Genomic DNA, 16070 nt, shown 5'->3' with positions numbered 1-16070 from the left:
ACTTCTGTTTCTCTTCACCTTTTCATGTCTAAATCCAACACTACAATAGTATCAATTAATACTAAAGATGACTTCCTAACTAATTCACTGTGTTTATAACTGATACACCATTGTGTTTGAATATCATTGTAATATTTTTATCACAGAGTTTTACAGTGGTAGAACAGCAAAGTATTCTAATAGCTGGATATATTTGCAAACCTTAAGCCAATCAAACTGCTCTTTGAAGATGTCAGCAGTCTGGAAGTATACATTAAACGTTTCTTCCTGATAGACGGAGAAATGCAGAACTATCATCAGCACTGAAGTTCAAGACCCCAGCAATATATTACAGTCCATAGGTTTGCTTGTAGGCTATAACCTTGATCTATAATGTTAAAGAACAGCATTTCTTTTTGATGCACAAATCATATCTACAACCATGGGGACCTATGTTCAGCCTTTTGTGCCATGAAAGATCCAACTTTATTTGATGTCCTATTCCTTCACAGAACTAATGGTACATTAAATAATCAGTTAAAGGAACCTTCATATCACCATATCCTAATGTATCCCTCACTGTGTAACAAAGTTCCACTATATGTCAAGCAGAGTAGCACCCTTGCCACCCTCAAGGTAAAGGTAGATAACTGAATGCGCAGCCTCAAATTCTCTCCTGGTCTATTGTATATTGTCCTCCTTGGAGCTAAAGGGAAATTTTGAATAGAGCTTTTTGGCTAGGCTTGAAATGGTGTGCAGATTATTTGCCTAGGACTTACTTATGAACCTATGAGCACCTTCCTCAAACTAGGATGGATGCTACATGGATTGGGATTCATTTTTTTTCAAGTAATTACCTTTACCAAAGTTCCACTTATTACTCTGTATCCTTCTCCATTCATGTACTGAGGCCATAGATTAGACCTCTACCTCACTTCCCTTCACACTTCCTTCTTGTTACTGTATTGTCATTATCCACAATAACGAACTGCAGTCTTCCTTGACATTATCATATACCTGAACTGCTGCTTGCTGTCAGTATTTCACTCCTCCTGACCCCTTATTCATTCCTTGGTTTTCTGCGTTAATGCCATGTACCTCAGTATGCTTCAGTGCAACACATTTTGTGACTCCATGTTGGGACCAACCAGGCCTTGTTCTTGCATACTGATTCTTGAGGTACAGATATCTGCTCATCATTCTAGCATTTCAGTTCCATTTCAGCAATCATTAGCAAAAAGACAATCTTATTTTTGTCTTTCACTGACTCATTTCTCTGAAAAAAAATACTTAAGAATTATTAAATTCATTCTGTCAATTGAGAGCAAATTGTTATTACAAACTCCTGCTCAGCCATATTTTAGATCCTAGCCACTGAGGATGCAGTGTTACACTACTGCAAAGAGTAATTAGGTTGTTTCTTGTGTTCTGGCCAATTGTTTTAGTAGTGTTTTCAGATACTGTTTTGGCTTATTCCTGAAAATATGACAAAAGAACTGATGAGCTTAAGCTAAAGTAAAATAAAGCGCCGACCAAACAAGGCTAAAAGTAGCAAAATACTTTAATGTACAAAAAGAAGCGCTTTCGTGATGAACACGCCACTACTTCAAACAACCATAAAAAACACTACAGACATTTAAATATACATAACCAGCCAGTAAATATAGCATATGGTAGTGATGTCATACAGCAATACAAATGGAAAATAGAATAGAGATGTTTAAAAAATAAAAACATATTGAATATATAAATGGAGGCTGTCTAAGAAGATTTTACTCTTAATGTTTCAGAGGATGTCCTTTTAAAAATGGTTTCATTGTAGAAACACCATTTAGACCTGGTGGTCTTTCTGCATTAAGCAATAAAATCAATTTCTGCTCAACTGCTTCAGGGCGATTTAATAAATCACCACCTCTCAGACCCATATCTAAAACTTGCAGGACAAAAACTTTAAAAACGTGTACAATCATAATTCATAACGTACAGCTAAGGCCCTCTTTTCTTTTTTACTTCTTATATCCCTCTGATGCTCACGAATCCTGTCTTTAAGTGATCTATTCGTTTTACCTACATAGAAAACATGACATAGCTGACAAAAAGCAAAATAAACCAAGTTAGCAGTCTTGCAGTCTGCATAAAAGTCTATATTAATAATAAAACCTAGAGATGGATGTGTAAAAGATGAACAGGAGTGAACAAATTTACAGGCTGAACAATTCCTGCTCGGGAACATGCCTGTCCTATTAGACTCAGTTCCCATATTATGTATAAATGATTTGCAGCAGAGATGTTGTTTCAAAGATTTAGTATTTCTAAAAGAAAAGTGTGGTATGGTCCTAATGGTATCTCTCAATTCAGGTGTATTTCTAAGAATTTTCCATTTACCTTTTATGATATCACAATAATCATTGATATCACTGGAATATTGTAATGGTACTCTGTTATTCAGGGTAGGGACCTTTGTGAACTCATGAGCTTGCCTGTTTAACAAAATTCTATCAAATACATAACTAAATAATTGCATTTCTTCTTTTATGAAACCCACACATTATTTTCTACCACATCACTTTCTTCTCCATCTCTTACATTTTTTAAGCTGGTGCATTGCTCTTCCTACCTTATATATATGTGGGTATAGTGAGTCTGTGTTCGTGTGTGTGTGTATGTATGTACACGTGTGTGCGCATGTGTGCCTATACATGTGTTTTATGTATATGTGAAAGAGACACATTTATGAAATATGTGCATAATGAGGGGTAATTATTTATTCGGATCTGCTAAATTTTACCATGCATTAAGTCATATTCTGACACTCACACTACCAAGAAAGCAATCGGGGCACTTGAATTGCACAGATGCTTTTTTCTTCTTAATAATTTTTACTGAGCTGGCAGAATAGCATCACAGGATCCTAAAGTATTAGTACAGAAAGTATAAAAAGCAAAAAAAAAAAAAAAACAATAAAAATGAACACATTTTACTTGAAATTGACAAAATCCAAACTGTTTGAAAATAATTCTTTATTTTCTGTCGGAATCATAAGCTATCGCCATGAGGTCAACATGTGGGGGAGGCAAAGAAAAGTCCAGCCTGCACAATATCGTGACACCAACAGCTGCTACTTCCATTACCCCCTCCCCAGCCCACCATAGGCTCCAACCCTGACTGTCCAACACAAACAGCAAATGCTTTTAATACTTTCTTTACTTCTGCTGTACTAAATCTAGCAAATCAACAAAACCCTGATACCTCCAATTTGCCCAGTACAAACTCCACTCCTCCCCCTTTCTACCTTGAACCTATACTCACCTCCTATATCTCTTCCTTACTTCAAAAATTAAAACCTACTACCCCCTCAGCTGATAAATTACCAGCAGAATACCTCCAACTAGGAGCCTTAGCCATTGCCTACCCAATCTCCATATTGATCAATAGAACCATAAAAGAAGGCACTATCCCATCCATTTGGAAAATCTCACACATTATTCCTCTTCACAAAGGTGGTGACTCCACTGAGTACTCTAACTTTCGTCCCATTGCTCTACTGTCTCCACTTGCTAAAATAATGGAGAAATGTATTCACAAACAATTAATAACCCACCTACTCCACTATAATCTCTTAGCTAACTGTCAACATGGCTTCCGGCCATTCCACAGTACCACCACAGCCTTGCTATCCTTTACCAACTGCATCAACAAAAATCGCAACAATAATATTCTTTCCTCAGCATTCTTTGTAGACCTATCTAAAGCCTTCGACATGGTCAACCATCAACTTCTCCTCCACCTACTAAAGTCGCTATCTCTTGATAATCCTGCTATGAACTGGTTTACATCCTACCTGGAAAACCGAAAACAAGCAAAACCATCTTTCAGACCTCCTTCCCACCTCCCTAGGTGTCCCACAGGGCTCCATTTTAGGTCGACTATTGTTTTCCATTTTTATAAATGACCTTCATCTCTCTATTCCCCTCTCTACCTGCATTCAATATGCTGATGACTCTACAATCATTTGTTCTGCTTCATCCCAAACTGAACTTCATTCTCTCACACAAAAATCCTTCACCACTATAGAACAATGGTTCTCCAACCACTGTCTTCTTCTCAACCCAAAAAAAACCCAAACTATTGCTCTTTACACCGTCTCACTTGTCTCCCCCTCTTCATTTCACACTTACATCCAACAATGGTACCATTATTTCTCCAGACCCCACCACCACACTCCTAGGTATTACAATTGATAATCAACTAAAGTTCAACACTCACATAAACACTACAATAAAATCTATTAACAAAAAACTTGGATCCCTCTATAGAATCAAACATTTCCTGACACCAATAGCCAAAACCACAATAGCTAGAACCCACTTAATCTCTACCCTATTATATGCTTCCCTCATATATACCAATCTGTCTAAAAATAATCTCAACAAACTAGCTATATCATATAATAATATTGCCAGATTTGCCACTAACTCTCGATACAGGACTCATCACTGTCAGAATCTAAAACAACTAGGCTGGCTTGAATTACCTCACCTATTACAATTTAACCAACTTATAATTGCCCATAAAGCCCTACACCAATCCAACAACACCCCAATTCTCTCTACCCTCATAACGCCATATAATAACTTGAGGAATCTACACTCCACTAACAAAATGTTGATTCACACTTCCTTATCAAATAATTTAGCAGGGGACTACATATTCTCTAATTCAGTTGGTAAACTATGGAATCACTTACCACAAAACCTTACAACCCTAACCTCTCTCCCACTATTCAAAACTAACCTAAAACATTTACTCTCGAACCACTGGTTATGCTCTTGTACCAACCCTGACTAACTGGTGTTTTCAAACTATCTGTTACCATCAAAACATAATATTCTCTTTCAGAACTCCTCAGGGACCTATTTTCTAAACTAACCTTCCTTTCTCAATTCCTTACACTGTCTTTCCTGACCACGTCTACTCATTTTCTTTCAGTGCTTTTTGTAAATTTTGTTACATTGAAGATGATTAATTCTATTTTATGTCGTGCTAATTTTTTTTTTGTATTAGATGTTTCTGTTTCTGTATATTTTTCAATATGTATTATAGAATGTCTTTTAACTTGGAACTTTTCTCCCCAGGCCTCCACTGAAAATGGACATGTATCCAGTTGGACTAGCCCGGTTAACAAATGTAAAATAAAAAAATAAAATAAAAATTGGCTGAGGTGGTCCCAACCATGGGATAGTACCAGGTGCAAGTGTAAAGAGCACAGACATAGGAGCTCTGCTAAGCAGCCAATGGCCAGCTGGAGGCACTCCTGGGACCAAACAAACAAACAAACAAACAAATAAATGAATACAAAGCAAATGTGGACTCATTTTTCTCACTCTTAGATTACTGCAGTTTTTAAGTAAGTTAGAAGGAAACCTATGTATGCAGAGAAACTACAACCCCACCCAACAGAATAGAATTCACTGTTAATGTGGGTTTCACTATAATTTATATTTTTATGTGTTAAGTACTATTTGGGAAACTAGATATTAGCAGTGGGTTTTGAACTTTCATCTAAAGTCATTTGGCTTTTAGTTTCTAGTCATGAATTGTTGAGGCAGAATTTAACAATAGAGGATGTTGCACAATTCCGACAACTTTCAGCTTTTAGCATACCTCTCAACCTCTTAGAGTAAGAAATCTGGACAAAGCCATGAATAAAAGTGGGACAAAGGCTCAAAAATCGGGACAAGTTTTAAATACTGCTCTTACAAACTTAGAAAGTTGATAGAATAACAGGTTTTGCATTAGCATGAATTTTCTGGAGGGTAAGATGTCTGAAACTCAAATGCTGCCATTATTTTCTAGCTTCAGTCTTTAGTTGCCACTAATTTGCCAGAAAACCACAATTTTATGAAAAAATGGACCAGAAAGATGGTGCAAAAATCTGGACATTCTGCAAAAATCTTTACAGTTGAGAGGTTTCAGGCCTGACATTTCCAGTTATACTAGATATATACTAATAATAACAACAATGAAACAACAGAAAGAGTTTCTAAATAATGTCTGCTTACTGTCAACTTGCATCTTGACAGACTTTATTGAAAAGTTATTCCATTCATATTTGAAATAAGCCATTTCCCTAAATTAGTGCAAGACACAGGAAAATATCTATATTTTCACAAAGAAATACCTGTCTATATGGATTTTAACTAAAATTAGAGCAAATTTGTGTGCACTTGTTCCCTAAGGTCTGGATAGAGATAGATAGACAGATAGAAAAACATTGCTCTACATAATTGTGAAGAAGTCTTTTGTATTACTGAGTACTGACATTGCATTGCTGGAGATATCATCCTCATTATGAGATTTGTTTATATTGTAAACAGAGGCCTATTATCATTGTCCTCTGTAATATCTAAAATGTCTAAACTTTACATTTACCATTATCACCTGCTGAAACATGAGGGAGACGGTCACTGTACATTAAGTTACAAGTCAAGAAAGTATTACTCTGGCCAGCTCTGATGCACAGACAGGGAAAAGGATATCAAGCTAGTTAAGAATGCATGAAGAGAGGTTACCACGGTAATACAGGGACTGGAGGTTATTGAGTGAGAGGAGAGTTTCTAGGAGCTTTCCAACTGCATATAAGCAGGAAAGGGGATATGTATTATGAGTGTACAAATATTCTATGGGGCAATGTGATGCCATAAAGTTGAAGAGGAATGATAAACGAAGGAGGAAGACGAGAAGGAAACAATTTTACCAGATTAAGACTTCAGAGTTCATCCTATACATTATTACTTTTCCTGGTAAGATTAGTGGAGAAATAGAACAGGTTAACTAAGCATAGCCTCACTGGTGGCTTGGAGGGATAATGCCTGACTTCAGCCCATATGACCTGAGTTTTGTATGTACCTCAGCCACTTGATAGTAAGGCAGGGAGATTGTGTGTGCCTATCTTGGGGGGAATAGAAATGTGATGGTCAGTCCTTCATTTAACTCTTCTGGAGGCTGTAGCTCAGATGGAATGCCAGGAGTATGGAACAGGAGAGAACCGAGTAGACATGGCCACCTTGCTCATGGCCTGTCCAGGCTGCTGAGATGTACATATCTTTCCACTGGGAGAGTACGATATGGCTAAAGAAAATATAGACTCTTCAGAATGACAACACTCTCCTAGTAGCTTGACCCGTGCCCCCCACTGGCATAAATGAATCCAAAATAGAGAAGTGAGTCCCCTTGACTTGGGAGGAATGATTGGGTCTATCAGAACTGCTAGGAGACAGGATGGATAAAAGTATCTAAGCATGTAAATAACTGCAAAACTGCAGAGTCCTTCAAGAAGGCCTGGAATGAGTGGTGTGCTAAAAGATGAAAAAGAAAAAGGAAGCCAATCTGCTGGTCCCCTGCCATAAACAAACTCTACAACAGAAGGAAAAAAGCTGTTGCAAAAAAGAGTAAAATCCCAAGATTGGAGGAACTCCCTGGTCAGCTTCAGCAAGAAGCTGAGATCCCTCATAAAATCCTCCCAAGCCAGTTATGAAAATAAAATCACCACTGATTCTAAAGATAACCACAAAGCATTCTACAGCTATGTCATAAATCTCAATGGCAACACTCAGATCTGCTCTGAGCTACAGCACAACAACACTAAATATACAGAGCCAACCGATGTTGCCAGCATCCTGGCAGATAGGTTCAGTGCTAACTTTACACCCCCTCTCACCCTCCAAAGGGCCCATCTTAATACCAGAAGAATGCAAAGCCCCTGTAATCACGGACAAACAAATAAAGACTGCACTCTCCAAAGCCAAGAACACAGCATCCATGGGACCATACAACATCCCAGGCTGCATACTACACAATATACAGAATGAATTGGCACCCCACCTAAGTACTATGTTCAGTCATAGCCTCACCTCAGGCTATGTGTCTACTGAATGGCACACAATGATGGTTATCTCACTCCACAAAGGGGTCGCCACCACGGACCCTGGAACTAGCGCCCCATTAGCCTGATGAGCCTGGTCTGCAAGGCCATGGAACATATCATCTTGGAGCTTATAAACAAAGACATAGGTAACCTTCAAACCCTGGACCCCACTCAGTTTGGGTTTGTAAAAGGTAGATCATGTCTACTAAACCTGATTGACTTCTTTGACGCAGTCACCAGAGCCGTAGATGAGGGCAAGGTAGTGCACAGAGCCTATCTTGACCTCACCAAGACTTTTGACACCGTCCCCCACTCTGGAATTATAGATAAACTCACTAAACTGGGCATAAATCCCTATGTCACAAGATGGGTGGCCAACTGGCTCACTGACAGAACCCACACAGTAAAAGTCCGACTTCAGAGCAGTGACGAGTGGAGTACCACTGGGTACAGTCCTGGGTCCTCTCCTGTTCGGCATCTACTTCTCTGAAATGCAGGCCAACACAGAAGGTCTTTGGCTAACAAAGTTTGCAGATGACTGCAAACTGGGAGCCATAATAGAATCACCTAATGATGTAGACATTCTACAAAAGGGCCTCATAGAGGCAGATGCTTGGTGTCAAAGTCATGGCCTCAAGCTTACTGCCAAGAAGTGCTTTGTCATCCACTTTGGGAAAAACTTGGTACCTGTGAACTACCACATAGGTGGTAGCTCACTAAACACCGAAAGTGTGATAACAGACCTCGAGACACAGGGGGACAGTAGTCTCTTCTTTGATAACCACATCACCACAGTAGTCAGGAAATCCTTCTACATGGCACACCTAATCACAAAAGGGTTCTCCTCTAGAAAAAAGGAGGCCATTGTTCCTCTTTATTCATCCCTCATCAGACCCATTATAGAGTACAATGCCCCATTTGGCATGTATATCACAAGACACCTACAACAATTGGAAAGGCCACAGAAATACCTCACTAAGAGGATTACCAGCTGCAAACAGATGCCATATGCAGACTGACTCAAAAAACTCCAGCTCTACTCCATCGCATATCACCTACTCAGAGGCGATCTCTGCCTAACATACAAAGCTATGTCAAACCCAGAGCTGCTGGACACGATACACTTAAAGAAATCCCAGTCTCTCCGAACCACATGCTCCAGGGACCTAAACCTTGTCACCACAATAAATAGAACATGCTGGAGGGATAGATTCCTGTCCCAGAGACTTCCCATAATCTGGAACAAACTAACCATTCATGTCAAGCAAAGCTCCTCATTGGTCCTCTTTAAAAAAATCTTGACGACTGGATGGGAAATATAAAATTCACCCCGGGGATCACTTCTGCGGCGCTGCTTGACAGGAGCACAGGAAAATAATTTTCTTGGGTGGCGAAAACCAGGGAACCTTTTTGGCTAGGCTTATATAGGCCCCAGGGCTGATAGCCTAGTACCTACCTATGAACCTATGAAAACATAAATACAAATATTTTATGAGGAAATGCAATGGAAAAATTCTCAACAAGCTTTAAAATCATTTCACGCTAATAGACTTTAGTTCACCATTTCAGCATAACATTTCCAACTTAGCACCTCATTTTCAGATACTGTTCTTAGGTAAGTCTGTTTTGTTGGCACACAAGACCTCAGAAATGAAGAATTAGCAAGCTGGTTGCAGCCTAGCTATTTTGGCACCCTGTGTCTGATTGCACCCTCACCCACTCACAAAAAAATGAAAAAAATTGTCTTCTCATACTTGAGGTAAAATAAACCTTTTCTTTTGAAAACTGTAGCAAATCACTTGACACGGCTTATAAAACATGCAAACTGCTGACGCCCTTCAGCTCTGGCTGTGACCTTAGTGTTGACATTAATTTCTGAATGCCATACTGTACTATTAGCTGATCGGTATTTGCCAGTTATGCTCCCTAATACCCTGTGATTTCACCCTGTTATCTGTGTTCAGCAAATACTGTTCAGTTCCATCATCTGTGCAGGTGTTGTACAAAAATGGGGAATATATGCACTGTGATGGGAGGATTTGGTACTTGCTATATGTACACTAGAGAAACTATTGTTTTCAGATGGCATAGAATCACTGAGTCATCAAAAGAATGAGGAGCTTTCATACTTTATTATGAATATAAAATATCTCTGAAAATGACTCATAGCTGTTTCCAAATTAGGTCATAATATAGGTTCATAGGTTAATACTAGTCTATCAGTTTGCAGACTATCACAAACCTAGGTCAGAATCAAACCTTACATGTTGTATTTGTGAGGCAAGGACATTAAGCATTATGTTAATCTTTCCCCTTTTATTTTCATTCAAACTCCAAGTCAAATTCTATTTTTATGCCTGGGTAGAGGAGTGATATGAATTCAATTATTGAAAAATGACATTCATGAAGCAGTGCAGATTTCTAAATCAAGGAACAGGTTGAAATTGAGCCTATATTCACTCAATAAGAAATAGTGCACTTGGCGAAAACATACTCAGAGTGTGTTAGGTATACTGGTGTTTCATCCATGTACAATATCTGAGTATACTCAGAGTAAGCTGAATTGAAACCTATAGTCTCTGTGTTTTCCCATATTTCTTGGATAAGGACCTCTAATACCAGGCAAAAGCTGTGGTGCATGGTTATGTACAGGATAATCACACAAGAGACTACTCTCCTTATATTATCCATTAGTGCAGCATCATCATAATGGGCCAGTAGCCTGTCCGGGTAGTTTTAGGGAAACCAAAGTTTGAAGTGCTTCTTTTAGAGGTACATAAGCCTATCCAAGGCCTTATCTACGTCATTGAGAACAACACAAGTGAGAAATCGTACTAAGCTTGTTGCTATAAAATAATTTGTATTTTTTTCATCTTATCATATGTCACTACACTGGAAGAACTACATTACAGTTGAGAGGACTGTCTTTAGTCTAGTTACTCAAACTATGCTAAACAAATCATGGTCCATATTTAATGTAGGACATAGCAGGTCTTTGTCCATCTGCATTAAAATATCAAGGCAGGTGTCAATGTCAGTGGGATCTTACTTTGTTCATTTACTTTACTGCAGAAATTACTGGAAAAAGAGAAAAGAAATAAAAAGGGAGAATATAACACTATTGCCATAAGATCATTTTTTTTCTTTAAACTATTTGCACCCGAGTATGCTGGTCATGTAGTCTAGTTCCTGGTGTCCTAAACAGCTTCCTAATTGTGCGTGATAGGGAGTATTCAGAAAATTGTTTGAAGGGTTAAATCAAGCCCGAAACTGGGAAAACACCTCCAAAAATAGGAAAATCAACTGCAGGTGTAAATCAAGCTTAGAATGGGTACGTACCTCCAAAATAGGTACAGTTAAATGTTTTCTTGCTAGTGCTCACTTATGTCACTGCAAAAAGATGTTTTGCCTGTGTGAGGGGAGCTGTACTCCTAACTGCTATCTGGTAGAGCTTTAGCCAGATGAAGAAGTTTCAGAAAGGATGTCACCCATGATATATATATATATATATATATATATATATATATATATATATATATATATATATATATATATATGGGCTTGCTGTATCACCACCATATAATGGTCCAGCCAGGCAATACAGATGGACTCTTTGCTAGTGCCATACCACATGGGGACTGTTCAAGATGTGAGCACAGATTTATTTTGATGATGTCCAACAGAATCTTTGCTCATGGAACTATAGGTTCTTACCCTCTTCCCTCATAATTTTAATTCAGGTGGAATCTTGGAAAGTAGATCTTTTTAAGGAAAGAACATGCATTTGTAGAACACTCAGTTTAATTTATAGAAATAACACTATTGTGTCCAGAATTGCTCAGGGGGAACTGCAACTGAGTTAAAAATTTAAAGTGTTTCCTTTAACACTATGGCCATAAGACACTTTTTATATGAAGAGGTGAAGATGAACAGGAGCATTGCATTGTGTCAGGTGTATACAGTGACAATAATATCAGGTGAACATCTTATGTCTTATGCTTTGTGTAAGAAACTTATGAACCTGACTTCTGCTTCAGTAAGACAACACAGTGCAAAAGAAAAGATGAGGTTTTGTTTGGACATGTCAGTAAACTATATATTTACCCAGTCAAATTTCCTTTAGCAAAATTCTACAATTATAAAATATTTCCATAGAAGAAGTTGTAGGATGCTGGTGGAATAAAATGTTGGCCAGTATAATATGCTTATTTTGGCAGTTACCGTTAATGGTTTTTGGATATGACTAGGAAGGGGTATTCTTTTTGTCAGAATGAAAATTACCATTACTTTCCAAAGGATTATGAGGAGGTAAACTCAGGAGTAATGTTCCAATAGATTTTTCTGTGTTCTGTTCAAGCTGTATAAATTGCTAGCAATATCTTTAGTGTTTTATTGTGAAAAGAAATGTTTTCACTCTGATTTGGTTTTAAAGCCACTCAGCTTTCATGGGAAGGCATGTGCCGGTTAATTAACTTTTGATGTCAAGTCAGATCCACTGATCCTGCCTTCTCAGGTGAAGTCCTTTATGTTTTAAAGAAAGTCCAATTAAGTTCAGCAGTTACCCATAATATCTTTTCTAATACCTTCACCAGACTAAAATTCCTGAAGAATTCTAAAAGGTGTTAGCTGTCCTATCTTTTCAGCACTTCCAAAATAATATAAGCCAAAACACGATTTGGAGAATGAGTAGAAACCACATACACACAACAGCAAACTAACACAGAATGAGACTTATATGCAAAAGTACTTTCCATAGTGAAATTAAACACTGTATTATATACAAAAAACATTACTGTATTTCAGGGAAAGAAGGAATAACTTCTATGCTCTACAGTGGGGTAGTAGCACCGCCCTGCAAATGCTCAATGAAAACTTTCCTGGATTTGAGAAAAAAACTTCAGAAAAATGAAAGAATAATATAATAGATGTTATTGTTAACATTGAGTCTTGACTAGATTACTCAACTTCTTCAAAAGAACTAGACACAAATGTTTTATTCAGGTATATTGTAAAGTAGCAATGTTGCAGTTTTAAAACCAGATTCATAATTATATTTGAAACAGGGTGGACAGAAACAAGACGCAACACTACAATATGCATGATTTTGCCCTGCCAAGTTACAGTTTCAATTTTCTGAACTTTTCTGCATAGACTATCAAGTATTTCATCACCTTCATGACCCATCTATTCACACATTGGCTGGCCAAAACCACACTGCCAACTTGGGACACCTGCTAGGCAGAGATGAGCCATCATTCTAGAGTAATTACATTTTTTTTATTTTATGATCTACTGTATACCCTCCCTATGCTAGAATATGCAATCAAAGCAGAACTTCTTGGAAGATTTGTTGGTCTGTTGTTCTTATGTTTTTTCAGAAGGCTGAACCCATGTTTTTTGCCATGGGTTGTAGCTCCAGCTGTTAATATACTTTCCACCTCACTACAAGGATGAGCCATCAAACATTACACTCATTCCAAACCGTCACCTGAGTCCTCAGCGTTTAGATATACTAATCACATTCTTATCTGCTTTCAGTGCTTCAGCTTTCTGCACCACATATAGAACTGGTCTTAGTTACCCACCATTATTTAGGTAGTTTTCAAACTCCGTATTGTCTCATCTCTCTCAGCTCAAAATATTGCAATCCTCCAGAAAACAGAAAACAAAATCCTTAGATTTATTCACCTTGCCAGCCCTTCTGATTACCATTGCATCACTTTTAAGAAAACTAAGTAATTTCCTATTTCTGTTAGATCAAATTTTCTGCTCAGCTGTCTCACAGTTTGTATTCTAAAACAGCAATATTGGTCTCCTCTTGTCAGCCGTTTTTTCATGGCCAGACCCAACCACTGTCTTAGAAATGCTACAACACTCAGATTAAGTAGTCCTCAGTTCTATCACACTATGTGAAATATCCTTTTATAAAATTGGCCAAGCCTCTCGGAGTTCTTTACCCTTTTGATATTACTGCCATGGATAAACTTCCCATCTTTAAGAAAAAGCTCAAATCTCATTTATCTCAGTAGCAGAAGGGTATTTGTTTCACAGAAGTAGGTTAAACACTGCATATTCTTACCTAAACAGGCAGTTAAGAAAATAATTCTACCTGCCACCAGTAGCTTAACAGTTTTTTCCTTGGACACTATTATGTTAGTCTTTTGCTCAAGTTTACCAACTGTATATACATGTATTTGTGAATAATGCTCGATAATACTTATTTTGTATTTATGCTTACTACTGTAGTTTTTGCTAATCTGATCTTAATAAATGTATGTTGTATTATCTGCCTTTAGGCCCAGGTCATGGCTAAAATGGTCATGTACCATTCCACTCTCCTGGCTAACAAACAATAAATAAATAAATAGTTAAAATAAAGAAAATATACTCAGTAATCATTTTAGTGGAACTTTTTACTGAATTTTTCATATAAATCTGGATGGCACCATTGAAAAATCGAAAGATCTGTTCCACGTTTTAAATCTGTTCCAGCAAATCCATCAAAACAATCATATTATCTAAACAGAAGGATAGTTGTCCTTTCCTTCTATCTGTGGTGATTTGGAGTTCAAACTATGTAGTAAAGGGGGTTAAAGGATACAAAGTCCCTTGCTTAGCATATATAGGGAGCTAAGACCTCCAAAAAATAATTGTTGAACAATTCTTTTTGACAGATTTGGAATTTAATCTGTTAAATCTGACACATCAGATTGCAAAAAGCCTTACTATATTTGGCTTACAAAATTCAGTCCATAAGTTGCATTGATAAAATCAAGTGAATCAGTCCAGTTTTAATTTATAAGTCATTTTATATACACTGATAGCCTATGTCATGAGGGAAGTGGTTAGGCAAATCTTTCTGACTGGACTGGAAGATGTCTAACTGAGCAAAACTGGAAAAAATAATTAAGTAAACCAGGACTGCTAAAAAAAAATAATCGGATATACAGTATAAGGAATGAATATTATTTACTCGTCTCTGTGATCTTCGTAGTACGTGAGATCTCTTGTTCCTAGAATTGTTCTTTGTATGTACACTGAGAGTGCACTCCAGCTTATCAGAATTATGGCCAACTCCAACAGATTCCATTTGCTCTTGAAATAACCCCATCTCTGTTCTTTCATCAGCTTTCCCTGCAAACAACAAACAATAATATTCCATATATCTTGATTAACAATTAGGAAGTAATGCCACACCTTCCTATTTATTACCATTTATGAAGACTTGTGAAGCTGAGTATTTTTGTATAGAATTTTTCAAAATATATTTTAATCGTATATATTTTATTCAAGTGACTGATGATACTGCCAAATGTTTTACAACCAAGAAGAAACAAGTTTGTCCAACTAAATTACAGTACAGAATTACAACAGTGTGCAGTGAATTGAAATTAATTTTTAATTGACTGAGCAACATTTAATCAAATAAATAAATACATATGTAAACAATTGATATAAAGAGAAAACTCTGTGATTTAAAAACTCATAATACCACTACCCTGAAAATCAGAGTATGCCAGCTCCAGCAAACAGGCTTTAAAGGACCTTTAGAGGCAGCCCAGTTTTGAGAACTTATGTAACCTTTGTGGTAGAAGGTTCTAAATACAAAGAGAGTGGCATGCAAAAGAATGCAACTTAAAAATTTGTGGGTAACATTCATAGTCCTTATTCATATGCGTGGTGGACGTGGTGGGTGCTTGTGTATTGGTTAAACACAAGTACAGACAAAATGAGATTCATAGATGTATTCTAATCATATGTGCAACCCTTGAAAAGTCACAGAGGCTGTTGTATGTAAATGATTGCATAAAGAGATTTAAGTGACAAGTTACATGTAAATGCTGTACCAATAGAATGATAATGGGGCTCCTTTCCTGCTTTTGTGTTTCAGACATGATTTTGCTATGCAAATGCACATTGATGCATATATTATATACAAGTAAGCATTTCCAGTCATTTTGCAATCAGTGAAGATGCTAATTTTTATTAAGAGTCTTCATGTTTCCTACTTTGAGGTGCCTGCCTCCTCCACACCACAACAGCCCTGGAGGAGGAAGTATAGGCAAGATGACTCATTGCAAATTTCAGGAGCAGGAGGTGCATGAATGGTTTAGAGTGAACATGGACATTATATGGGCTTTAGTGAACTTGTATGGCCCACAAA

The 16070-nt window shown here is 37.4% G+C and overlaps 1 protein-coding gene across 1 annotated transcript in view; it reads right to left on the bottom strand.

Annotated features, from left to right (window-relative positions):
- The window catches only part of PKD1L2 (polycystin 1 like 2), a 1522374-nt gene that overhangs the window by 195423 nt on the left and 1310881 nt on the right, over positions 1 to 16070 (bottom strand). Inside the window, exon 44 of the mRNA XM_044081586.1 lies at positions 14880 to 15040. Coding sequence (XP_043937521.1) covers positions 14880 to 15040 — 161 coding nt within the window. The remainder of the gene's footprint in view (positions 1 to 14879; positions 15041 to 16070) is intronic.

The sequence above is a fragment of the Protopterus annectens genome, chromosome 8.part1 (genome assembly GCF_019279795.1).
Source record: "Protopterus annectens isolate FY-2018-M chromosome 8.part1, PAN1.0, whole genome shotgun sequence".
Taxonomy (NCBI): domain Eukaryota; kingdom Metazoa; phylum Chordata; order Ceratodontiformes; family Protopteridae; genus Protopterus; species Protopterus annectens.
Note: the sequence above shows the minus strand (reverse complement) of the source record. Positions and strands in the feature narration are given on the sequence as shown.